Below are 26,901 nucleotides of genomic sequence, written 5' to 3' on the forward strand. Positions count from 1 at the left end.
AAAAAGAGATGTCCTTTTCATCATAAGGGACTGGATTGCAAAAGTAGGAGGTCAAGAGATACCTGGAATAACAGGCAAGTTTGGTCTTGGAGTACAAAATGAAGCAGAGCAAAAGCTAACAGTTTTGCCAAGAGACCACAATGATCATACTTAACAACATAAGAGACGACTCTACACATGGACATCACTACATGGTCAATTGCAAAATCAGAGTGATTATATTCTTTTCAGCTAAAGGTGGAGAAGCTCTATACAGTCAGCAAAAACAAGACTAGGAGCTGACTGTGGCTCAGATCGTAAACTCCTTATTGCAAAATTCAGACTTAAATTGAAGAAAGTAGGGCCATTCAGGTATGACCCAAATCAAGTCCCTTACAATTAAACAGTGGAAGTGACAAGTAGATTGAAGGGATTAGACCTGACGGAGTGCCTGAAGAACTGTGGATGGAAGTTCCTAACATTGTACAGGAGATGTTGGATCAAAACCATCCTCAAGAAAAAGAAATGCAAAAAGGCAAAATGGTTGTCTGAGGAGGCCTTACACATAGCCGAGAAAAGAAGAGAAGCGAAAGGCAAAGGAGAAAAGGAAAGATACACCCATCTGAATGCAGAGTTCCAAAAAATAGCAAGGAGAGATAAGAAAGCCTTGCTGAGTGAACAATGCAAAAAAATAGAGGAAAACAATAGAGGGAAAGACTAGAGATCTCTTCATAAAAATTAGAGGTACTAAGGGAATGTTTATGCAAAGAGGGCACAATAAAGGACAGAAGCAGTATGGACCTAACAGAAGCAGAAGAGATTAAGAAGAGCTAGTAAGAACACACAGAAGAACTATACAAAATAGATCTTCATGACTCAGATAACCACGATGATGGGATCACTCACCTAGAGCCAGACATCTTGGAGTGCCGTGTCAAGTGGGCCTTAGGAAGCATCACTACGAACAAAGCTAGTGGAGGTGATGGAATTCCAGTTGAGCTATTTCAAATCCTGAAAGATGATGTTGTGAAAGTGCTGTACTCAATATGCCAGCAAATTTGGAAAACTCAGCAGTAGCCGCAGGCCTGGAAAAGGTGAGTTTTCACTCCAATCCCAAAGAAAGGCAATGCCAAAAATGCTCAAACTACCACACAATTGCACTCATCTCACATGCTAGTAAAGTAATGCTCAAAATTCTCCAAGCGAGGCTTCAGCAGTAAGTGAACCGAGAGCTTCCAGATGTTCAAGCTGATTTTAGAAAAGGCAGAGGAACCTGAGATCAAATTGCCAACATCCGTTGGATCATAGAAAAAGCAAGGGAATTCCAGAAAAACATTTACTACTGATTCATTGTGTATGCCAAAGCCTTTGTGTGGATCACAGAAGACTTGGAAAATTTTACAAAAGATGGGAATACCAGGCCACCTTACTTGCATCCTGAGAAACCTATATGCAGGTCAGGAAGCAACAGTTAGAACTGGACATGGAACAACAGACTGGTTCCAGATTAGGGAAGGAGTACTTCAAGGCTCCATATTGTCACCATGATTATTTAATTTATATGCAGAGTACATCATGTGAAATGCCGAGCTGGATGAAGCACAAGCTGGAATCAAGATTGCCAGGAGAAATGTCAATAACCTCAGATATGCAGATAATATCACCCTTTATGGCAGAAAGCACAAAGGATCTAAAGAACCTCCTGATGAAAGTGAAAGAGGAGAGTGAAAAAAATGGCTTAAAATTCAACCTTCAAAAAACAAAGATAATGGCATCCGGTCCCATCGCTTCGTGGCAAATAGATGAGGAAACAATGGAAACAGTGAATTTATTCCCTTGGTCTCCAAAATCACTGCAGATGGTGACTACAGTCATGAAATTAAAAGACTCTTGCTCCTTGGAAGAAAAGCTATGACCAACCTAGATAGCATATTAAAAATCAGAGACATTACTTTGCCAACAAAGGTCCACATAGTCAAAGCTATGGTTTTTCCAGTAGTGATGTATGGATGTGAGGGTTGAACCATAACAAAGGCTGAGTGCTGCCGAATTGATGCTTTTGAACTGTGGTGTTGGAGAAGACTCTTGAGAGTCCCTTGGACTGCAAGGAGATCCAACCAGTCCATCCTAAAGGAAATCAGTCCTGAATATTCGTTGGAAGGACTGATGCTGATGCTGAAGCTCCAATACTTTTGCCATGTGATGCAAAGAGCTGATTCATTAGAAAAGACCCTCATGCTGGGAAAGACTGAAGGCAGGAGGAGAAGAGGACAGTAGAAGATGAGAAGTTTCAACAGCATCACAGACTCAATGGACATAAGTTTGAAACAGCTCCGGGAGATGGTGATGGACAGGGAGTCCTGGCGTGCTGCAGTCCATGGGGTCACAAAGAGTCATACACAACTGAGCGAATGAACAACAACAAATCATGTAATATGGCCTTTATGGCAAACTTTTTCATTTATCCTATTCTCAAGTTTCATCCAAGTAGTACCACTTTTTCTCCCCCACCCCTCCCACTTTTTTTTTGCCTGTGCCTCGTGATGCAGGATCTTAGTTCCCAGACCAGGGATGAAACCCATGCCCTCTGAAGTGGAAGTGCAAAGTCCTAACTAATGGACCACCAGGGAATTCCCACACTTTGTTCTTTTATGGCCGAATAACATTCCATTGTATGGGTAGACCACCTTTGATTTATCCGTTCATCAGCTGATTGTCATTTGGGTTGTTTCCACTTTTTGCCTATTGTGAATAATGCTGCTATAAACTTTCATGAACAAGTTATTGTTTGACATATGTTTTCATTTCCCTTTCATTTCCTACGCTGATTCCTAGGGGTAGAATTACTGAGTCTTATAGTAACCTGACATTGCGAGCCACGTGGCAGAGCAGTTCTCCTGGGTTCCCTTACCCTACTGCTCTCTACCCGGGTGCCCTTTCCCAATAAAATCTCTTGCTTTGTCAGGAGATGTGTCTCCTCGGACAATTCATTTCCGAGTGTTAGACAAGAGCCCAGTTTCGGGCCCTGGAAGGGGTCCGTCTTCCTGCAAGAAATGGCGACTCTGACGGGACTCTTCTTTGCTGAGACTGACATCCTGACCACTCAGGGTACTCAGGGGCCAGCTTGCCTGCCAATGGACCAGACCCAGCGGCCGCAACTGGGACCCTTTTGTCCCTGGTCTCCTCCTGACGTGGACAACTGGCCAGAGTGCCCCGACCGGTAAGGAACAAGAGACTTTATTGACCTCTCTCCTCTTCCCTCTCTCTTTCTTCTCCTTAACCCTTCCTATCCTTCCCTGTTTTTCTAGTCCCCCGGGGCTGGATGCAGGATTCTGGTCGAAGGGCCCTCAGCCTGAGCTGAGGATTGGAGACTGATCACCTCTTCTTGGCAGAGAACTCGAATTCTGGTTCTAGTCTGGTCTGATTTCTAGTAGGGCCGAGTTCCAGTCTTCCCTTCTCTGGAGGCCCAGGGAAAACTCCCATAAAGCCTGGGCATCTGTCGGTGGCAGGAGACGTCTATAAGGTCACCCCTTTTGCTCCCCCATCTCCCGCCTCCTCCCCCTTCTTCTTTTGACCTGGCTTCCTTTCCTCCCTTGAAATCTTTGATGTTAGTACTTGAATTCTTGTATTTAAGGGCTTCCCTGGTGGTGCAGAGGTTAAAGCATCTGCCTCCGATGTGGGAGACCTGGGTTTGATCCCTGGGTCAGGAAGATCCCCTGGAGAAGGAAATGACAACCCACTCCAGTATTCTTGCCTGGAGAATCCCATGGACGGAGGAGCTTGGTGGGCTACAGTCCACGGGTCACAAAGAGTTGGAGACGACTCAGTGACTTCACTTTATAGTGACTCTATGTTTAACATTTGGAGCACTTCTAAACTATTTTGCAAAGTAGGTATACCAGTTTGGCTTCCAACCAGCAGTGTATAAGGGTTCTAATTTCTCTGTGTCCTCCCCAACCTTTATTCTTGTCTTTTTTTTTGGTGTTAGTTGTCCTAATGGATATGAGGTATTATCTCATTGTGGTGTTAATAAGCATTTCCCAAATGACTAATATTGTCAGAGCATCTTTTCATATGTTTACAGTAAATCTTCTTTGGAGAAATGTCTTTTCAGATACTGTAGCCATTTTAAAATTAGGTTATTTGTCTTTTTATTGTTAAGTTGTAAGAGTTCTTTGTATATTCAAGATTCAGGTCACTTGCAAGTTATGTGGTTTTCAGATATTTTCTCCCATTCTTTGGGCTGTTCTTGATGGTATTCTTGATGGTATTCTTTGAGACACAAAAGCTTACAATTTTGACAAAATCCAGTTTATCTCATTTTTTCTTTGTTACATATGTTTTGATGTAATTTTATCTAATACAAAGTCACAAAGATTTACTCTTATATTTTCTTCTAACAATTTTATACTTTTAGCTCTTTTAACTTTTTAATCTAATTTGCCTTTATTTTTGTAGTTTGTGTAAAGAGATCCAGTTTCATTCTTTTGCTTTTGTATATTGCCTTTCCTAGTACTTTGTGTAGGGGAGAAAACTATTCTTTCCCTACTGAATTGTTTTGGACCCCTTGTCAAAAATCAGTTGACTGTAATGGAAGGGTTTATTTCTAGACTCTGTCTATTCCACTGATCTCTCATCTTTATGGCAGTACCACATTGTTTTAATTACTGTAGCTTCTACCTTTCATTCTGGATGCCTTTTATTACTTTTTCTTGCCTTATTTCTGTGACTAGAACTTCCAGTATAAAGTTGAATAGAAGTGGCAAGAGCAGACATCATTGTCTTGATTCCTGATCTTTGGGGCAAAGCGTTCTTTTACCATTGAGTATGACATTAGTGATTGGATTTTTTATAGATGCCTTTTTATCAGGTTGAGGAAGTTCCTGTCTATCCCTAGTTTGCTGAATGCTTTTTACCATGATGAAAGGATGTTGAATTTTGTCAAATGTTTTCTGTGTCTGCTGAGATTGTCATGTAGCTTTTTATCCTTTGTTTAGTTGATATGGGGAGTTGCAATAACTGATTTACGGATGTTAAGCCATTCTTGCATTTGTAGGATAAGTCCCATTTGGTCATGGTATGTAGTAATTTTTGTATGTTACTGGGTTTGGTTTGCTAGTGTTTTTATTGAGTAGTTTTGTGTCTGTATTCAGAAGAGATTTTGATTTGTGATTTTCTTTCCTTGTGGTGTCTTTGATTTCTGTTTTAGGGTAATAATGGCCTCTTAGAATGAGTTGGAAAGTGTCCCTCTACTGGTTTTTGTAAAATTTTATGGAAGATTGGTTTTAATTTTTCATTAACTGTTTAATAGAATTCATCAGTGAAGTCACATGATCCTGGACATTTTTTGTGTGAAAAGTTTCGGTCACTAGTTGTTAAACATTTGTTCATATTTTCTTGTCCTCCTTGAATCAGTTTTGGTAGTGTATGTGTTTCTAGGAATTTGCTCATGTTATCTAGATTACCTAAATTGTTGGCATACATTTTTTGAGAATATTCTCTTGTAATTCATAAAATCAGTAGTAATGTTCCTAGTTCCACTCCTGAGTAAGTAATTTAAGTCTTTTTTTTTTTTTTCTTGGTTAGTCTATCTAAAGGTTTGTCAACTTTTGAGTTTTTCAAGAATCTATTTGGTTTCATTTATACTGTACTCCTCTTGCATGCTTTTGATTAATTAGCTCTTTTCATCTGTTGTCTTAATATGAAATATATCTTACTGATTTGAGAGTCTTCTATTTCAATATATACATTTACAGCTATGAATTCCCCTTTGAGGATTGCTTTACCTAAATCCCCTAAAGTTTGGTATGTTGTGTCTTCTTTTTCAATCATCATCAGAAAGTATATTAGAAAGTATTTCCTAATTTCTCTTTTCCAACCCATTGGTTATTTAGGAATGTATTATTTAATTTTAGTTTGTGAATTTCTGAGACTTCTTTCTGTTATTGATTTCTAATTTCATTCTATTGTGCTCAGTAATGTCCGACTCTTTGGGACCCCATGGACAGTAGCCTGCATCAGGCTCCGCCGTCCATGGGATTTTCGAGGCAAGAGTACTGGAGTGGGTTGCCATTTCCTCCTCCAGGGAATCTTCCAGACCCAGGGATCGAACCCAGGTTTCCCACATTGTAGACTGACGCTTTACCATCTGAGCTACCAGGGAAGTCTGAAGTATATACTTTGTATGATTTAAATCCTGTTATATTTACTGAAGCTTATTTTATGGTCTGGTATGTGAAAGATGTTGCTTGCATATTGAGAAGGATATATATTCTGCTCTTGTTTAATGAAGTGTTCTATAAACACCTGTTAAGTCTAGTTGGTTTATAGTGTTGTATAGATACATTGTTGATCTAGTAATTTCCCTTTTTTTTTTTTCAGCTGATGAATTAATTAGTCCTAAAGACATTGATCCTGTTCAGCGTTTTGTCCCTCTTCAGAATCAACGAAATGTGAGCATGAGGTTTTCCAATCAGGTAAAGAGATTTTATTTAATGATTTAGATTCATCCAGACATTTAAAGCTTAATTAAAGCATAAATTTTATTCTAAATGGATTTTTATTGTTCCTTGTGAGAGCAAGACATTTCTCTGTTCTGGTTAGTTAAGATTTACTTGTGGTAAAGGTTATTTGTTAATGAGAAAGTATGAGTCGGATGTTTCCAACAAGATGTCTCACAGGTAAACATTTTCACCTTCACAGTGGTTGACTTTACGGTATCAAATGTCTTTGAGAAGATTTATGTGTGGGTAGCACTGGGACAGATAAGATGGCACAGTTACATGAACGCCGCCCCCCACCCCATACTTGATGTCTATCTGTGATGTGTCTCTGTGATAGGCCTAAGTGATGGACAGAGCTGATCTTAGTACTTGGTGACATGTCGGGGAAAGGAATAGTTAAATTTTTTTTTTCACGTTTAGTAACTATAGATTCAGACTGTGTTGTGTCAACAAAATAAGTGTTTGCAGGATCAGCAAGATTGATGTTGACTTGAGCATACCCTCAAGTATTAAATGATACCAGTAATGAGGACTGTTAAAATGAAAATGTTGTGTGGATTGTTGAAACTGCCTGAGGAGAAAGGGAATGAACCTGACTGAGTATGTGCCTGGGATTCCAAGCAGTTAAAATGTATTTAATAAGAATAGCATCATCAGTAACAGAAAATATGCTTACAAATAAGCATTATAAAATGCTCCTTTTACTTTAAAAATATATGTATAATACACAAACACACACACATAAATGCTTGTTTTAATGAGAGAAAGGGAAAGCCAGCCAGCCTCGTTAGTAGGTTCTGTCACACTATTTCTCTGCTTCTTTTGCTGGTCCTCAACAAAACATCTAGTTATTGAGTGGTTTATAGTTGAAAAACTTTGGGGGAGACTTTTAATAAATGTTAAGATTTTCTCAGAAACATAAAAATGCCTGTGTTCATATGTGATAGAGATTTTATGCTGGTCTGTTAGTTCCCATATAAGGAAGAGGTCTGGCCTTTGTCTCTGTTTACCACTTGTCTCACTGCAGTACAAGTGTACATTCTGGACGTATTTGAGACATGCAATTTTACCTGAAGAAATGGGAAAGTGGCAATGTATTTTACTTCATATTGCCTAGTGCTGTGACTCTGAGCCATTTTAAGACTAGTATGTTTCATTTACATAGTGTGTGTGACCCACTTCTAGGGTGATGAAATCTCAAGGCCTTTTTTAGAATATAAAGTCACCTCTTGGTCACAGATTTGAGGTATAGGGGCAGGAACCAGATTACATCAAAGCACGCAGCTAACATAATGAATAGTTAAAACATTTACTTCATGCTTGACACATATGATGAGGGCTGTGGGTTATGTATAATTTTTTATATACAGTATACTTGCAACTCTCTCGCCCACTCAAAAAATCAGGGTACACATGAGTGAGAGTGAATTTTATAGAGCATTTACTCTAGGTATACTTTTTATATGGAAATATTTATGCCTCCCATGTGGAGCTACATCCTATCTAAGAGCCTTTTTCTAGGGCCAGGACAGAGGCTTCTCTCTTGCAGCCTAGTGGGGATTATATCTGTGCAGTGTTGTATAGTTTCTGACAGGGAGATTATAGGAAGGGCAGGCAGCAGAAGATTGGTGGGAGGTGTCATTGCTCTACCCTACTGGGAACTTGGATGTGGTAGTATATAAAATAGTAAGGTGCCTTTGCCACTTTCTCAGCTGTTTAAGCAGTAGCCAAGACATAGCATGCGCATATACATTGTTGGGACTAGCTGGCTTGGCTTGGTGAAATATGAAAGTCAGACATGGCTCTTTACTTGAAATGCTGGTGTCAGTGGCCTTTCAATCATGATTAACTAAGTCAGATCCTGGAATTAACTGATCTGTGGGAATTGATCCTGCCAAATGTCAGAAAAATATGTAGAGTAGTAAAATTCAGACATTTCTCAGAAATAAGAGACATCTCCTGGCAACCCACTCCAGTATTCTTACCTAGGAAATCCCATGGACAGAGGAGTCTGGTGGGCTACAGTCCATGGGATCACAAAAGAGTCAGAGTCAGACATGACTTAGCGACTAACAACCCAAATGGTTAAACAACAGGTGAATGGTTAAAGAAATATTCTATATCCATACAACAAAATACTAATCAGAAACAAAAAATTGTGAACTATTGATTTAAGTAATATGGTTAAATCATCTCCTAGACACAAGAGTACCTCCTGCATGATTACATTTATGGGAAGTACTAGAACAAGCAACACTACACTTAGATATTAAAAGTCAGAACAATGGTTATCTTGCAGTGGGGGTGGGGAGTGTCTGACTGAAAAGGAATATAACAAACCTTTCTAGGGTGGTGGAAATACTCTAACCACTGATCTCTGGGTGGTGGTTATAGAGGTGTATATATTTGTCAAAACTTATCCAACAATACACTTAACATTTATGCCTTTCAGTTCAGTTCAGTCTCTCAGTCGTGTCCGACTGTTTGTGACCCCATGAATCGCAGCACGCCAGGCCTCCCTGTCCATCACCAACTCCCAGAGTGCGCTCAGACTCACATCCATTGAGTCAGTGATGCCATCCAACCATCTCATCCTCTGTCGTCCCCTTCTCCTCCTGCCCCCAATCCCTCCCAGCATCAGAGTCTTTTCCGATGAGTCAGCTCTTTGCATGAGGTGGCCAAAGTATTGGAGTTTCAGCCTCAGCATCAGTCCTTCCAATGAACACCCAGGACTGGTCTCCTTTAGGATGGACTGGTTGGATCTCCTTGCAGTCCAAGGGACTCTCAAGAGTATTCTCCAATGCCACAGTTCAAAAGCATCAATTCTTCGGCGCTCAGCCTTCTTCACAGTCCAACTCTCACATCCATACATGACCACTGGAAAAACCATAGCCTTGACTAGACGGACCTTAGTCAGCAAAGTAATGTCTCTGCTTTTGAATATGCTATCTAGGTTGGTCATAACTTTTCTTCCAAGGAGTAAGCGTTTGTTAATTTCATGGCTGCAGTCACCATCTACTATATGTAAATTATATATCAATAAAAAGTCTGCTTAATTTTTATATTAAATATCTGTTAATAAAGTAGAAGTATTGCAAGGGCTTAAAATGTCTCTTTTCCAGAGTATCCAAGAAGTATTCCACCTCATGAGAAGCAGAGATATAAAAAAAGCTAGAGTTTCTCCTGTATAGCTTTGAAGCCAGTGGTTTGATTCCATTTTAAATGATTAAATCTTATGTAGTTAAATTTCCCTTAAAGAGCCACCAAGAGATCATTCTCCATTTTTTGGTTTAAAAAATTAAATCTTGGGAAGTCTTATTAAAAAAAAGAGAGAGAGACAGCTCCAACTTCAAAGGAAGCTGTGTTAGGGGTCCTCATGACCACTCTTTGCCCCAGTGATTCACTGGAAGGACTTTCAGTACTCAGAAGCTGTTACACTTAACAGTTTATTATTAGGTTGGTGAAAAAGTAATTGCAGTTTTAGACTGTGAATTTTAAATCATTATACCTGGGCTCAAACACATCTTTATTAATCAAAATAGGAACCATTATAATCAACACATTGTTGCCAATGAGAGATAAGTTTGTTTATTCTTGTAGCATAAAAATCTGTGCTTCAGGATTCAACAAACTCTTTCCAAGAGTTCTACTTGCAAAATGTTGAGATGCTTGAAGAAGTGGTTGTCAGTTGATGAAAGGTCAGGTGAGTATGGTGGATACGACAAAACTTCTTAGCCCAATTCATTCAAGTTTTGCAGCATGGGTTGTGCAATATGCAGTCAGGCATTGTCGTGGAGAAGAATTGGGCCCCTTCTGTTGACCAATACTGGCTGCAGGCTTTGCAGTTTTTGTGCATCTCATCAATTTACTGAGCGTACTTCTCAGATGTAATGGTTTCAGTGGGATTCAGAAAGCTACAGTGGATTAGATGGGCAGCAGACCACCAGTGACCATGACCTTCTTTTGGTGCACGTTTGGCTTTGGGAAGTGCTTTGGAGCTTTGTCTCAGTCCAGTCATTGAGCTTGGAGAAGGCAATGGCACCCCACTCCAGTACTCTTGCCTGGAAAATCGCATGGACAGAGAAGCCTGGTAGGCTGCAGTCCATGGGATCGCGAAGAGTCTGACATGACTAAGTGACTTCCCTTTCACTTTTCACTTTCATGCATAGGAGAAGGAAATGGCAGCCCACTCCAGTGTTCTTGCCTGGAGAATCCCAGGGACGGGGGAGCCTGGTGAGCTGCCGTCTATGGGGTCACACAGAGTTGAACACGACTGAAGTGACTTAGCAGCAGCAGTCATTGAGTTGGTTTTTGCCAGTTATCATGTAAAATCCACTTTTCATTGCACATCACAAACTGATCAAAAAATGGTTCATTATTGTTGTGCAGAATAAGAGAAGGCCACACTTCAACATTTTTTTTGATTTGATGTCAGCTCATGAGGCACCCCCACTTATTGAGCTTTTTACCTTTCCAGTTTGCTTCAAATGCCACATGACTGTAGAATGGCCAATGCTGGTCAGCTTCTCCTGTAGTTATAAGAAGATCAGCTTCCATGATCCTCTCAATCTGTCATTGTGAACTTCTGATGGCTGACCACTGTGTTCCTCATCTTCAAGGCTCTCATCACCTTTACAAAACTTCTTGAACATCCACTGTGCTGTACATTTGTTAGCAGTTGCTGTGAGTTGTGTCCACTGCTTTACAACCCTTTTGGAACTTGAATGAGAAAATCACTTGAGTTTACTTTTTGTCTAACATTATTTCCCTAGTCTAAAATAAATATAAAATAAGCTGAAAGTAATGTCATTAACAAAAAAAAGCAAGAAATGCACATTAAAATGATGTATAACATAACCACATGTATTTTAGAATGTATTCCAATATCAAATGGCAAATTTCAACAATGAAAAACCACAATTACTGATAGCTTACTATGAACGATGTTGATGTTGGATTCTTGATCTCCAAAGAAGAGGATTTAACTTTAGGAGCAATACGTGAACCATGAACTCCCTGATGTTCAAGCTGGTTTTAGAAAAGGCAGAGGAACCAGAGATCAAATTGCCAACATCCGCTGGATCATGGAAAAAGCAAGAGAGAGAGTTCCAGAAAAACATCTATTTCTGCTCTATTGACTGTGCCAAAGCCTTTGACTGTGTGGATCACAATCAACTGTGGAGAATTCTGAAAGAGATGGGAATACCAGACCACCTGACCTGCCTCTTGAGAAATCTGTATGCAGGTCAGCAAGCAACAGTTAGAACTGGACATGGAACAACAGACTGGTTCCAAATAGGAAAAGGAGTACGTCAAGGCTGTATATTGTCACCCTGCTTATTTAACTTATATGCTGAGTACATCATGAGAGACGCTGGACTGGAAGAAACACTAGCTGGGATCAAGACTGCCGGGAGAAATATCAATAACCTCAGATATGCAGATGACACCACCCTTATGGCAGAAAGTGAAGAGGAACTAAAAAGCCTCTTGATGAAAGTGAAACTGGAGAGTGAAAAAGTTGGCTTAAAGCTCAACATTCAGAAAACGAAGATCATGGCATCCGGTCCCATCACTTCATGGGAAATAGATGGGGAAACAGTAGAAACAGTGTCAGACTTTATTTTGGGGGGCTCCAAAATCACTGCAGATGGTGACTGCAGCCATGAAATTTACAAACGCTTACTCCTTGGAAGAAAAGTTATGACCAACCTAGATAGCATATTCAAAAGCAGAGACATTACTTTGCCGACTAAGGTCCATCTAGTCAAGGCTATGGTTTTTATTGTGGTCATGTATGGATGTGAGAGTTAGACTGTGAAGAAGGCTGAGCGCTGAAGAATTGATGCTTTTGAACTGTGGTGTTGGAGAAGATTCTTGAGAGTCCCTTGGACTGCAAGGAGATCCAACCAGTCCATTCCGAAGGAGATCAACCCTGGGATTTCTTTGGAAGGAATGATGCTCAAGCTGAAGCTCCAGTACTTTGGACACCTCATACAAAGAGTTGACTCTTTGGAAAAGACTCTGATGCTGGGAGGGATTGGGGGCAGGAGGAGAAGGGGACGACAGAGGATGAGATGGCTGGATGGCATCACGGACTCGATGGACGTGAGTCTGAGTGAACTCCGGGAGATGGTGATGGACACGGAGGCCTGGCGTGCTGCGATTCATGGGGTCGCAAAGAGTCAGACACGACTGAGCGACTGAACTGAACTGAACTGACATAGACATCAGAAGGAGAACAGAGAGTGCCCCCTCACTAGGCTTAGCAAGGGAGCTATATACTTTTCCAACTGGTTATTAAGAATAAATCAAAAGAATGTCTCAAGGTTGTAATGGTCTTACCATACCCACTCCCACAATAAAGATTTTAAGATAACAGGATTAGTCAGAAGGTTCTTAAGAGGGAGAAACATATCCTTGAGCAGGATACATTGTTGATATATAATCATTGGTACAGAATTTAAGGAAAAACATACCTTTGAGCAAGATGAGTTGTTTTGTTGTGTAATCATTAGCTCTGGGCTTAAAGAACAAAATGTTTAATGTGACTAAGACAAGGAATGTAGAAAAAAAGAAGTTTATCCTTTTCTCCTCCTAGAGGGCCCCGAACCCCTTCCTCCTCCTCCTCGGGGACCCTAGACTCCTTATTAACCTACCTAAGAATTAACTCTTCCATTACTTTTGCACCAACCTAATACAAAAAAAAAAAAGAATGGATAAAATTAGTGAAGATACACAAGTCAAGTCTGAGAAAACCAGGCACAAGCTTCCAAATGGTCTCTCCCAGTGGAATCATGTGAGACATAATTACCCAGGAAGGATGTGTGACAACATATGCAAAGTATTGCAAACCAGGAAATCTTGCTCAGACTTAAGAGTCCAGGGTTTTTATTTTAGGAGTCAGTCATATAAATGTGTATATTGCCTTGACTGCCTTCAGTTATTTAAGCTCTAGTTACCCCTCAGAGAAGAAGCAGATATTCTCTGTAAATCACATTATTAACATAAATTATCTAGACACACTGGTACAGTATGGGCCCGAGGCCTTTGGCATGCGAAAACACTCTTTTCTGACAGAACCTTACAAGAAGCCAGAAAACTCATCCTGAAAGCATGCCTTTCTTGGGAATTTTCAGGATTTAGACAACCCAGGCCTTCTGGACCAGCTAATTCCTTCACAGGACGTTATGGCAGAAGAAAATTTTCCAGAATCCAGAGAGCAGGGAGTGTGTTAGAACTTTAGAAAGGTCCCTCCTTCAAGTATGCATGGGGCTATTGGCACATTATAAATCCAAAACATTGAGGACTGAATTGAGAGCTCTTGATTTTATTAACATTACTCTTAGCAAATTAATTTGAGGAAAAGGGACTTGCTTTTGTAGCTGGGATTAAAATTGAGGTTGGGAAACTGTGATATCATTTGGGATGAACCTCCTCACTGCTCTCCCACTCGTCAGAAATCGCTGTTTTCTCTTGATGTTACTTGAATAATAAAATACCATTATATAAAATACCGTTTTTTTGTTGTTGTTCAATTGCCAAGTCATGTCTGACTCTTTGAGACCCCATGGAATGCAGCCTGTCAGGCTTCCCTGTCCCTCACCATCTAGAATTTGTTCAAATTCATGTCCATTCAGTTGATGATGCCATCCAACCATCTTATCCTCTATTGCCCTCTTCTCCTCCTGCCTTCAATTTTTCCCAGCATCAGCATCTTTTCAGTGAGTTGGCTCTTCACATCTGGTGGCCAAAGTATTGCAGCTTCAGCATCAGTCCTTCCAATGAGTATTCAGAGTTGATTTCCTTAGGATTGACTGGTTTCATCTTCTTGCTGTCCAAGGGACTCTCCAAGAGTCTTCTCCAGCACCACAGTTCGAAAGCATCAATTCTTCAGTGCTCTACCTTCTTTATGGTCCAGCTCTCACATCTGTACATGACTACTGGAAAGACCATAGCCTTGACTATATGGACCTTTGTCAACAAAGTGGTGTCTTTGCTTTTTAATATGCTGTCTAGGTTTGTCATATCTTTCCTGCCAAGAACCAATCACCTTTTAATTTCATGGCTTCAGTCACCATCTGCAGTGATTTTAGAGCCCAAGAAGAGGAATTCTGTCACTGCTTCCACCTTTTTCTCTTCTATTTGCCATGAAGTAATGGGTCCAGGTGCGATGATCTTAGTTTCTCTTTGAGTTTTAAGCCGGCTTTTTCACTCTCCTCTTTCACTCTCACCAAGAGGCTCTTTAGTTCTCTTCACTTTCTGCCATTAAAGTGGTGTCATCAGCATATCTGATATTGTTGATATTTCTTCCAGCAATCTTAATTCCAGCTTTAGAGGAATAGAAAGAAACACTGGTTTAGAGGAGCAGAAAGAAAAGCATTGTGAGCAGTAGCAGATATACTTAATAGTATTGTGAGATTTTGACCAAAAGAAAACAAAACAAGAAAACCTCTGCAGACTTTAGAATAGAAGTTCCTAGAGATCAGAGACCATGTTTTATTCATTTCCGTAGCTTCAGTATCTGTCATAGTGCCCTAACACCTGTTATATAGGAGGTTCTCAGTGTTGAACTTGAGTGTTTGTGTGTGCTTAAAGGTGTATGTGGGAGGAAGGTATGTCATGGGAAATAGTAAAGTCAAGTCAAGTCGCTCAGTCGTGTCCAACTCTTTGCGACCCCATGGATTGTAGCCTATCAGGCTCCTTCGTCCATGGGATTTTCCAGGCAAGAGTGCTGAAGTGGATTACCATTTCCTTCTCCAGGGGATCTTCCCAACCCAGGAATCAAACCCGGGTCTCCCACATTGCAGGCAGACGCTTTACTGTCTGAGCCACCAGGGAAATAGTGGACTTATGCAAATATCCAGATCTGTTTCTTTAACCCTGACCTCTTTCCTGCTGTCAAAACTTTAAGTTTTACCTACCTGGTGATCGTCTCTCCACAGATCTAGTAGTAAAACTCAGCATTTCTGGGTGTATGCTTAACTCCGACTCGTTGAGTTATATATTATATCTCAGTAAAGTAGTTAAAAAAAAAAAGAAACCCAACATTTATGATGCCAAACTTATCTTCTTTGTATTCATAGCCTCTATCTTGGATAAGGACTGTCTTCTTGTGCCAGTAGCTCTTATTTTCAGATGGTTACCCCTTCTTGTGCCAATAGCTCTTATATTCAGGTGGTTATCATATTGGCTTTGCCTTCACAGAAGCATCTCCATTTGTCTCTTCATAATTATTCCCACTGCCATGTATCACTCAGGCTTCATTACTACTCAGTGGCATGGTTTTAATAATCCCTGTCTGTCTTTAATCGCTCCTCCTGTTTACTCTCTGTGCTTGAGAGCACAGGATCTTATAAAATATGAGTTCATTTATGTCATTTCCTGAAAACCTTCCATGACACACTGTTGCCTACAGGGTAGAGTCTAAATTCCATATCCTCACATAGTCACTTCACTTCTTGTTTTTCACTTATATCTTGCAATTTCTGCAAATGTCTCCCAACTATCCCTGTACTACAGTCTCAGCTGACTTGCTCATCTACTATTCACCCACTCCCAGGCCTCTACTCTTAGTACAACCTTCATCCTGAAACCCTGGCCTCTCACACAGAATCCTTTAAAATCCAAGCCCGATACAGTCTCTTCCTTTGCCCACATGTGAAAATTACATAGATGCATTTTGTAAAAAGTGAAATAATACAGAAGATATCACAATGCAGTTGTGTTACGTTTGGGAGTATTAACCAGTTCGCGATTTCCCCATTTCCAGAGAAGTCTTTTTTTAAAACAAAACCAGATCGATTTTCACCTCTGACTCTAAATATCTGAATAATGTAAATGTAACCCTTAGAGAAAGTCATGTGCTCATCTCAACTTCTACTGTTTCATTGTTCTTTCCTTTCTGAATGTCCCTGCCCTCTTCTGTAATTCTCTTTCTGTTTGCACAGCTTTCCATAGACGTTATTTATGAATAGGTCTTTTAGCAAAATCCTTAGTTTTCCTTTGTCTGATAATGTCTATTTCCCTTTCATATCTGTAGAATGATTTCATTATATGCAGAATTCCTGATTGACGGTTGTTTTCTTTTAATTCAGTAAGAATTATTGTGTACTTCCTCTGGCCTCCATAATTTCAGCTGAGAAGTGAAGTGAAGTTAAAGTTGCTGAGTCATATCTGACTCTTTGTGGTCTCATGGACTAGTCCATGAAATTCTCCAGGCCAGAGTACTGGAGTGGGTAGCCTTTCCCTTCTCCAGGGAATCTTCCCAACTCAGGGATCGAACTCAGGTCTTCTGTGTTGCAGGTGAATTCTTTACCAGCTGAGCCACAAGGGAAGCTGTTGAGAAATCCCTTGCCAATTCAAATTTGTTTTCTTCTACAGATAATATTCCATTTCTCTTGGACTAAGTCTACTTATGCCCCTGGGTGGAAGGCCAGGAGATAACTAACTCAGCTGATGCAGTTATCAGCTCAGATTTATCAGCTCACTCGCTGGTTTCTAGATATGGATCAGGGGTTGGGTAGTCTTGTCATTGCTGTAAAGCTGCTTCTCTAGGCTGCAAAACGCCATGCTGATGTACTGGCTGTGGAGTGAGGGTTGGGATGGTCTTTGGAGCTTTATTGCTGCTATCATGGATGAATTGGACTGCCCACTAAAACCTGACTTGTGGAGTAGGGGTCATGACAGTTCACTGGGGCTTCTTTGCTGATGCTACAGTTGTACTGACCCATCAAGTGTGCTGGGTGTAAATCAGAGGTTAGGTGGGCTCACCAGGGCTTTGATGCTACTGGTGAAGGCAGAATGGCCAACTGATAACCCTCAAGTAGAGGAGCCAGAGTTGGATCTTTCCATTTGGTCACTGTTATGGTTCTTGTTTCCCAGTCCTTTAGACAGGGAGAAGAGACTTTTGTGTTTATGCTTTTGTGTTTTTTGGTCTATGCTTGCTGGTTATTTCAGGCTGCAGGCCTGTCCAGTGCTCAGCCCAATGTGTATTGGATCTTAGGAATCTCACCACATTGCCGTTCTTCAGGTCCTGAGGTTGGATTAGCCAGCCAAGTCCACTGCCTTCTTTTCAGCCCTCAGAGTTCTTGACTCATTATCCATTGGATTATGTTCAGGGTAAATAATTAAAAGTTATATGAGTCTTGTTCCTTCTTGCCCCTTTTTTCATGGATAATTAATCTTCATAAGTCTTTCTGTGAATAAAAATTAGAGTTAAGATTTGTTCTGTTCTTTAGTCTTTTTCTGTAGAATAATTTTTTAAAATATATGCTATCATTTATTGAACAACAAGAATTGAACATTTTTTAAAATTATTTATTTATTTTTATTTTTGGCTGCACTGAGTCTTTGTTGCTACGCACAGGCTTTCTCTCATTGCAGCCAGTTGGCACTGCTCTTCATTGCAGTTCACTGGCCTCTCATTGCAGAGGCTTCTGTTGTTGTGGAGCACAGGCTCTAGGGCACGAGGGCTCAGTATTTGTGAAATGCAGGACCTAGAGCACAGGCTCAGTAGCTGTGACACACAGGCTTAATTCCTCCACAGTGTGTGGGATCTTCCAGAACCAGGGATTGAGCACATGTCCCTTGCAATGGCAATGTCCCTTCCATTGGCAGGCTGATTCGTTACCACTAAACCACCAGGGATGTCCTGTACATTTATTTTTAGTAAAAGCTTTATTGAGATAAAATTTACATTGTATACAGTTCACTAATTTAAAGTGTACGATTCAATGGATTTTAGTATATTCATCACAATAAATTTTAAAATATTTTCATGACCCAGTCACTCTCCACAGTCACTCTCCACTTTCTTCAACCTTCCTCTGTCTCCCTATCCCAACCCTAGGCAACTGCGAATCTACTTTCTGTCTATATGGATTTTCCTATTCTGGGTATATCATATAAATGATTTCATATAATGTGTGGTATTTTGTGACTGGCTTTTTTCACTCCACACGTTTTCTAAGTTCATAGGAAACATTGTTAGAGCATATATCAGTATTTCAGTCCTTTCTGTGGCCAAATAACATTTCATTGTGTGTATTTACCACCCTTTATTTATCCATTCATCTGGTGATGGACATTTGGGTTTTTCCCACTTTCTGACTACTGTAACTAATGCTGCCATGAAATTTGGTACACAAGGTTGTGTGTGACTTGTTTTCATTTTTCTTGGTGATAATGGAATTGCTGAGTTATTTGATAATTTTATGCTTAACATTTTGAGAACTGCAGGCTGTTTTTCAAAGTGATTGCACCATTTAGACCTTCTACTGGCAGTGTATAAGGGTTCCAATTTCTCTACATTCTTGTCACTACTTATTGTTACCTTTTGATTATAGTCTTCTAGTGTGTAAAATGTGGTTTTGATTTGCATTTCCCTAGTTACTCTAGTTACTAAAGCCATTGAGCATCTTTTTATGTGTGTTAGGAGGAATATGTGTATATATCTGTTTGGGCAAGTGTCTCAAGATACTGTGGTCATTTTAAAATTGGGTTCTTTCTCTCTTTATTATTGTTTTGTCATATTTCTGTATGTGTTCTGCATATGAGTTCCTTCTATTATTTGTGAATATTTCCTCCCATTTGGTGAACTACTGTTCCAGTTTCTTGATGGTGTCATTTGAAGCACAGACAATTTCCACTTTGATAGTCTGATTTATCAGTTTTTTTCTTTTTTGGTTGCTGTGCTTTTGGTGTTATATCTAAGAAACCATTGTCTAATCCAGGGTCACAAAGACTTATGCCTGTGTTTTCTTCCAAGAATTCTATAGGTTTAGCTTTTATATTTACACCTCTGATTGATTTTGAGTTAATGGTAGGCATTCAACTCCATTCTTCGTATGCGGATATCCAGTTGTTAGAGCACCATTTGTTGAATTTCCTGACTGATCTTTTTCTTTTTTATTATTGTGGTAAAATAAGCATTGCATGGTATTTATCAATTTAACCATTCGTAAGTGTACAATTCAGTGGCATTAAATTTGCAATGTTGCATAACCATTACTGCTATCTATACCCAAAACTTTTTCATCATCTCCAACAAAAACTCTGTACACTTTAAACAATGATTCTCTTCTACTCCCCTCCCTCCAGCTCATGGTAACCTCTATTCTACTTTCTGTCTTTATGAATCTGTCTATTCAATATACCTCATATAAGTAGAACCATGCAATATTTGTCTTTCTGTGTCTAGTGAATTTGTAGACATAATACCCAAGGTAATTTTTGTGTTTTATTGATATAGTGTTTTGCTTTCTTCCTGTTGGCTATTTTTCACATACCTGGTGATCCTCCTTTGTTCAGTGATATATTAGGTAATAGATGGCCTGATTATTCTCGGTGTATTAAGTGGTACCCGCCCCCCACCCCCTAGTCCCAACAGGAGGTGAAAAGGAGTTTTGTCTCTTGGGGATCTTGGTGGAGAACAAACACGCCCTTCATCACCCTTGCCAAATGGGGCCAAGACTGGAAGCATTAACTCACCCCAGCCAGTTTGTTCAGTATATTAAAAGAACAAGTACTTGAGAGTCCACTGCCAATGCAGGGGACACAGGTTTGATCCCTGGTCCAGGAAGATCCCACATGCTGCAGAGCAGCTACTGAGCCTGCCATGCTGCAACTGCTAAAGCTCACATGTCTAGAGCCCATGCTTCCCAACAAGGGAAGCCCACTGCAATGAGAAACCTTCACACCACAATCAAGAGCAGCCTCCTCTCACCACAACTAGAGAAAGCCCATGTGCAGCAATGAAGATCCAATGCAACCAAAAATACATAAATAAAAGATAATGTAAAATATTTTAAAAGAGAGAAGAACTTCGTTTTATTGCTGATGGTGGTTCTTGTATGGGGCCTCAGGCTAGCCACTGTGGCCTTTAATCAGTTCTCTGTCATGCCCCACTTCTCCCATCAGCCCTCCATTATATCTGCAAACCAGGTGCCGCTCCAGAACCCCTGTATTTGGTGGATCAGCTCCCATACCTCTGGCAGCATTATGGTGATGCTCTAAGGGGTATAGTTTGGCAATATAGGCTTCCTCTGCTCTGCTTTCTTCATTAATGCACTTCTATTTGCCATCTTTTACACTAGAAATGTGCTGAAATGTCTTATTTTTTGCCCCTTTTACTCTTTATTGCTATGGCTTTAGTCTTTTTTTGTTTATTTTTAGCATCTATATGGTCATTTCTTTGGGGTCTGCAGAGGAATAAGAATTCAGTGTAAGTGCTCACACCACTGTCTAGAACTAGAAGCCTCACTTCCCGTGCTAGTTTCTCATTGTTTCTCTGAAGTATCTTTTTCTGCAGCCACACTTTGTGTTTCTTCAGATCTTGGCTGATGAACCTAACACGGGGATTTGAGCAGAGTAGATGTTCACCGAACAGTTGTGATAGCCCCAAGTAGATGCAAGCCAAGTAAATTAAATACCAAAATTTTCCAACTTGATAAAGAAATGTGTGAAAGAGAATAATTTACACCAAACTGTTAATCTGTTCTTTTTTTCTTATAGATAGAGTAACAGTGCCTGCTCTACTTACCCCTACTTTCCTATGTCACATTTGATTTGGAAAAGATAAATTATGCAAAAGATCATATTATCTAATCATCCTGTAAATTACTCCCTGAAAATAATTCGACTCTTTTGTGACCATATGGACTGCCAGTCTCCTCTGCCCATGAGATTTCCCAGGCAAGAATACTGGAGTGGGTTGCCATTTCTTTCTCCATGTTTTAACATTTGTCATGTCATTGTAGTTGGTTTACACGCCTGCCTCTCTGGCAGGGATCCTCAGAGTAGGGAATGTGTCTTATTCTTCTTTGTCTTCTATTAGACTAGTTTGGTATTTGACAGGGCTAGAGAAAGGAAATGAGAGAAATAGGAAACCGCTATTGATTTTTGCCATCTAATGATTATAGGCATTGTACAAACTGTTTTATATGTATTATGTCAGAGTTTAATGCTTTTCTGAAATAAATATTATTATACTTGTTTTATAGATTGATAGTGTAAGTCTCAGAAAGGTTTGGTAATTTTTCCAAGGTCATACAGTTGTCAGGTGGCAGAACCAATACAAAGTTGAAAACTGAAGAAGGAAAAGTGAAAGGGATGTCAAGCATGGAAGCAGTGATTTTTGTAATGGTATGAAGGAGTTAACAGAGGAAATATTTTGCTTCCTGAACAACCTAGCTTAATACCACATCACAGAAAACTCATTTCACCTGTGCTATAGGACACTGAGAGGCTTTTGGAAATGATCTGAAAAATTAAGTGGAAAGATGTTATAACTGTGCAAAATTTATGTTGAGATTCATAATACATATATCATTTATCATGTGTAAAAGGTGTAATTGTCACTTTCTTCTTCTCTGTTAGTACTGGGATAAGACCAATTTCCACAAGTCTAACAGTAATTTTATTAGGGAGTTCCTTCTTCCTTATCCAAAGGAAAATAATATTTAGAGGTTATCAGCTGCTTTATTTGAGAATTTGCCCTCCCTTCTTTCACCCTAACTTGTTCCTATTAGGGAGGCCCGTCATTTTCTGTTGCCTAGATAATTTTGGTGCCAGCTATCTGCTGATTAGCTGTGAATGAGACTTAGACTGTTCACACTACAGAGCCTCTAACCGTGTTAACATGAGAAAAGTTGCTTGGAGACTGTGTTTGTTTCAGACCTTTGCTACTCATTCATATTTGGAAGAAACTGTAAGCAGCTGACTGTGTAGATTTCACATATTCATTGTATTCTGCATTATGGTTTTCCACTGGGGATAAGGTAACGCTAAAAGGACATCCTTTTATAGCAGCTGGGGGCTTTCTGGAGTTCTGTAGCAAATGGGCTTTATTTTGAAGTATGTGTTATACTAATCAACATACAGAAGATCCCTGGTTCAATAGGAAAGCAAACTTAATATCTTTCTAAATGTTTGCAGGATTCAATCTGAAACTAACGTGTTTAACAGGCAATAGAATAAGACCAGCCAGGAATTGGTTTTCTTTTCTTCATTTTTAAAGCAATTTCCAAAAAAATGAACTTGTTTCTTGAAATAGATACTGAGTACAGTAGAAATTTTACATAAATAAGCCATTCTACTATCGAAGGAAGAGTCACAGAAAAACACTGTGATCTGAAAATACTATTTTAATATTCAAGAATATAAATAGTAGAGATTTCATAGAAAGATGGTAGTTGAGATACCCAGCAGTTAATGAAAAGTTACAAGGTTGTGTTGCTCTTGCACATGGCTCACGATAGGAACTGAAACTATGAGCAGTCAATTTTGGAAAGTCAGGGTACGTACGGGTAATGCAGATGGCTGAGTAAAGGGATGTTCAAGGAAGGGCCTGATAGGGATCTAACAAGAAGGTAAACAGTGTCACTGGATTGAAAGTGTAAAGGATCTTAACTCTGAGATAAGTTAAGGTTCAAGAAAGCTGACTGCCTAGTTGGCTGGAGAGAACAGCACAGCATTCGCAGAAGTTCAAGTGCTGGTGTTTAGACCTTGCATGATTCACCTTAGTATAATCTGGACAAGGTCTCCTAGCATTTATGAAGGGTAGTTCTCTAATCTGTGAAATTATTTGGCTGAATCTTATTCATGAATCTCTGTATAAGCACTCTTGTTGCTGGCTTCCATGATCTAGGTTACTGGTAACTTTTGAGTGATTTTAGTAGCTAGTGTGCTCAGAAGCCAGATTGTAGGGAGTTAAAGAGTGATTAAACGGTGGGAGACCATCTGTTCAGGAAGTAAGTGTGCTGCAGTCCAAGGCAGGTTATAAGCCTATCCTAATTTAGTAGATGTGTATATAGCACTCCTAAATATAGATTTATACCTGCTTCCCTTTTTTACATTCTTGTTTCAGATATGTTCACAGTTTTTAAAGGTTTATTAATCTTAGATGATTTAGGGAAATTTTGCATGAAGCTCAGTTTTATTTGTTCATTCTAATGCTCTGAAATAGTTTAACTAGTTTGAGACATAATTTCTACTTAAAGGATTAAAAAAAACTCTACTTCATTAGCTTGGCAAAGAAAGAAAGTGCTTGTGTGGGACCAAAAACCCAAAATTATCTAAAAGCACGGGAATGAATTTGAGTGCTGAACAGAAGTTCGTATGATTATCATAATGAAACAGTATAAAATAGTCAAGGCGTCAGAAATGCTTCTGAAAGCCTAGTCTGCATATGAGTTCTCTTCAGGAATACTGTCTTCAGTCTTTAAGGGAAATAAAAGGCTCCTATTAACTAGTATTTATACCAGAGCCAGTGAAAATTAAATGCTTTGTCAAAGGCATCCAGATCTGAGAAAAGTTAAATTTGAAGTTAAAAAAAAAGATTAAATATAATAACATCATTCTAATTAACCCACTGAACTTGTTAAAATTAAAAGTTCCAATAATAGGCATGAGATATAATGAAAGATTTCATCTACAAAATGAAAACTTCCTATAGTCATGGCTGAAATGTAAAAGAAGAAAAATATCCAAAGCAAGAAAATAAGGTTTATTATCCAGAATAAAGATGTGCAGGGTCCTGTTTGATCTAGTACTTATGTTTGATCTAATACTTATGATTTAGTATTGTTTTAATGAATCTACTGCAAGTATCAGTTTGTGCCCTCTTATGATTCAACACACTGAGCCGCCTTATATTCTTGGCATTTTACTCTGAGAACAGAATCCTGTTTATTCATAAACATAAATAAATTTATGAATTTACCTGGGACTTTCCTACTTCCCTTTTTTCTTATTTTTGAATCTTCAAAAAGTTTCAAAGGTCTTTTTGATCTCTGAAGAAAAGTATATTCTTTATATCTATTCTAACCCTCTCTTATTTAATGATTCATATTATAAGGAGCTGCCTTGGGAGCCTACTTCCTGAGGAGCAATGTGCTTTTACAGGGTCCTTAAAGAGTTATAGGTATTTTTGCCATTGTACTGAATAAAATATGAGTATTTTTGGTCAGCCTCTTGAAGCAGTACTTTACATTTATGGCATATCATCATGATAGAACACATCATGTGTGTTGAAGCACCCTTGAGAGAATTCAGGTTCACATTTATCATTTTCAGTGACACCCAAGCTTTGAGAAGTTAACTAGCACATTTAATATACCAATTAAAATGGATTGATCTACTTTGGCAGTCTTCGGAGAAAAGACCAATACGAAAGAAATGTTATTTAGTATAAGAGCGTAAAGCTTCTAAATTTAGAATGAAAGTCAGTACTTATTTACTAAACCAAATTTAGAATGAAAGTCAGTACTTATTTACTAAACCATGTACGTATTTATACAGATCTGAGCTAAGAACATACACTTGATCTCTCATTTTTCAAATTAATGAAGAAAAAAGGGTTTCATACTTTGTTTTCTGAAAATACAGGTATATAAAATTTTGCATGAATTGTTTTCTTGAAGATTAAAGAATACTACATATGTATGTAATACATTTTATTTTTAAGGAGGTGGTATAGTGGCTTTGCGTCCTATAGGCCTAACTCTAAAACTGATTTCTTCGGCTTACTAACTCTGTGACCTTGGAAGGTTTAATTAATCTCTCTAAGCCTCACTTTCTTCCTCTATTGCTGCTAAGTCACTTCAGTCATCTCCGACTCTGTGCGACCCCATAGACAGCAGCCTACCAGGCTCCGTCCCTGGGATTCTCCAGGCAAGAACACTGGAGTGGGTTGCCATTTCCTTCTGCAATGCATGAAAGTGAAAAGTGAAAGTGAAGTCGCTCAGTCGTGTCCGACCCTCAGCGACCCCATGGACTGCAGCATTCCAGGCTCCTCCGTCCTCTATTAAATAGATATAATACTTCATAACTCATGTGGTTGTATGTAATTAAGTGGTAATAGTGTATGTAAAGCTCTTAACAAAATGTCTGACATTATAAAACCTAAATAAATATTATTGCTAATTTTATTTTGTTCCAGTAATTTATTTTATAAGTAATATTACTTTCTCATTAGTGAGAATGAGAAAAATTCTAAAAAGTCTGGAGAAAAACATATTCTCCATGTATTGGCTGTTAATATGCATAGGCTTTCTTATCATACATAGCCTAACTGGATATTCAGTTTTGCATTTGCTAATACTTACACCATCATAGTTATTTTTCATATTACTTCTATAAAATGTTCTTTTAAATGCCCACATGATGTTTCTTTGGCTATATCAAGTTTCCTGTCTCTTTAATGTAATAATTTTTGTTCTAGAAGTATATTGGGATTCCCTGATAGCTCAGTTGGTAAAGAACTGAGCTCCTGCAATGCAGGAGACAAGAATCCTCCTGCAATGCAGGAGACCCCGGTTCGATCCCTGGGTCGGAAAGATCCACTGGAGAAGGGATAGGCTACCCACTCCAGTATTCTTGGGCTTCCCTGGTGGCTCAGCTGGTAATGAATCCGCCTGCAATGCAGGAGACCTGGGTTTGATCCCTGGGTTGGGAAAATCCCCTGGAGAAGGGAACGGCTGCCTACTCCAGTATTCTGGCCTGGAGAATTCCATGGGCTGTATAATCCATAGGGTCACAAAGAGTCAGGCACAACTGAATGACTTTCATTTCATCCTAATAAGGGCTGTTTAAGATTTAATGTTTTTTAATTAATTTATTTATTTTAATTGGAAGCTAAACTTTACAATATTGTGGTTTTTGCCATACATTGACATGAATTACATTTTTAAGAAACTGCTGATTTGACTAAATTGCTTTCCATCTAAAGGTCTCTACCTACTTTTCTATTCCTAAATTAAATATTTTATATTCTGTAGCATTCATTAGCTAATAAACATAAGGCAAAAGATTATAAGATAAAACCATTTTTCATAAAAATCATAAAAATGAAAATCACTTTCTAGAAACTTTCCTAACACACACGTGATCTGAATGTGTTGTTATAGACCTTAGCCTCGATTGGGAAATGTTTTATTTTTTTATTCAAATGTATCTATATAAACTGTAAAACCATTATGTTTATTGGCTGTATGCCACATACATGATAGAATAGTAAAAGTATATTAAGAGAATATTAAGATTATCAAGAGCATCTTGTTTTATTCCCTCAAAATAGGGCAGGAAACTGGGATTCAGACAGTGAGAGTCCAAGGTCACACAGGTGTATAAGCAAGGATGGAACCCAGGTGTCCTGCAGTGTGGGCTGGTGAGCTGTGTCTACCATGGTGAGAGTGCACATTTACTGCATGGTCTTAGAGAAGAGGGGCTTCCCTGATGGCTCAGTGATAGAGAACCTGACTGCCAGTGCAGAAACATGGGTCTGATCCCTGGGTCAGGAAGATCTCCTGGAAGAGGAAATGGCAACCCACTCTGGTAGTCTTGCCTGGGAAATCCCATGGACGGAGGAGTTGGACAGGCCACAGTGCATGGGGTCGCAAAGAGTAGAACACAACTTAGC

The 26,901-nt window shown here is 39.2% G+C and overlaps 1 protein-coding gene across 3 annotated transcripts in view; it reads left to right on the forward strand.

Moving 5' to 3' along the window:
• PHKB (phosphorylase kinase regulatory subunit beta) overlaps positions 1–26,901 on the forward strand; it is a 234,514-nt gene that overhangs the window by 139,039 nt on the left and 68,574 nt on the right. For all 3 annotated transcript variants that reach the window (XM_052656554.1, XM_052656553.1, XM_052656555.1), the window contains exon 14: positions 6,361–6,455. In XM_052656554.1, coding sequence (XP_052512514.1) covers positions 6,361–6,455 — 95 coding nt within the window. The remainder of the gene's footprint in view (positions 1–6,360; positions 6,456–26,901) is intronic.

The sequence above is a fragment of the Budorcas taxicolor genome, chromosome 18 (assembly GCF_023091745.1).
Source record: "Budorcas taxicolor isolate Tak-1 chromosome 18, Takin1.1, whole genome shotgun sequence".
Taxonomy (NCBI): domain Eukaryota; kingdom Metazoa; phylum Chordata; class Mammalia; order Artiodactyla; family Bovidae; genus Budorcas; species Budorcas taxicolor.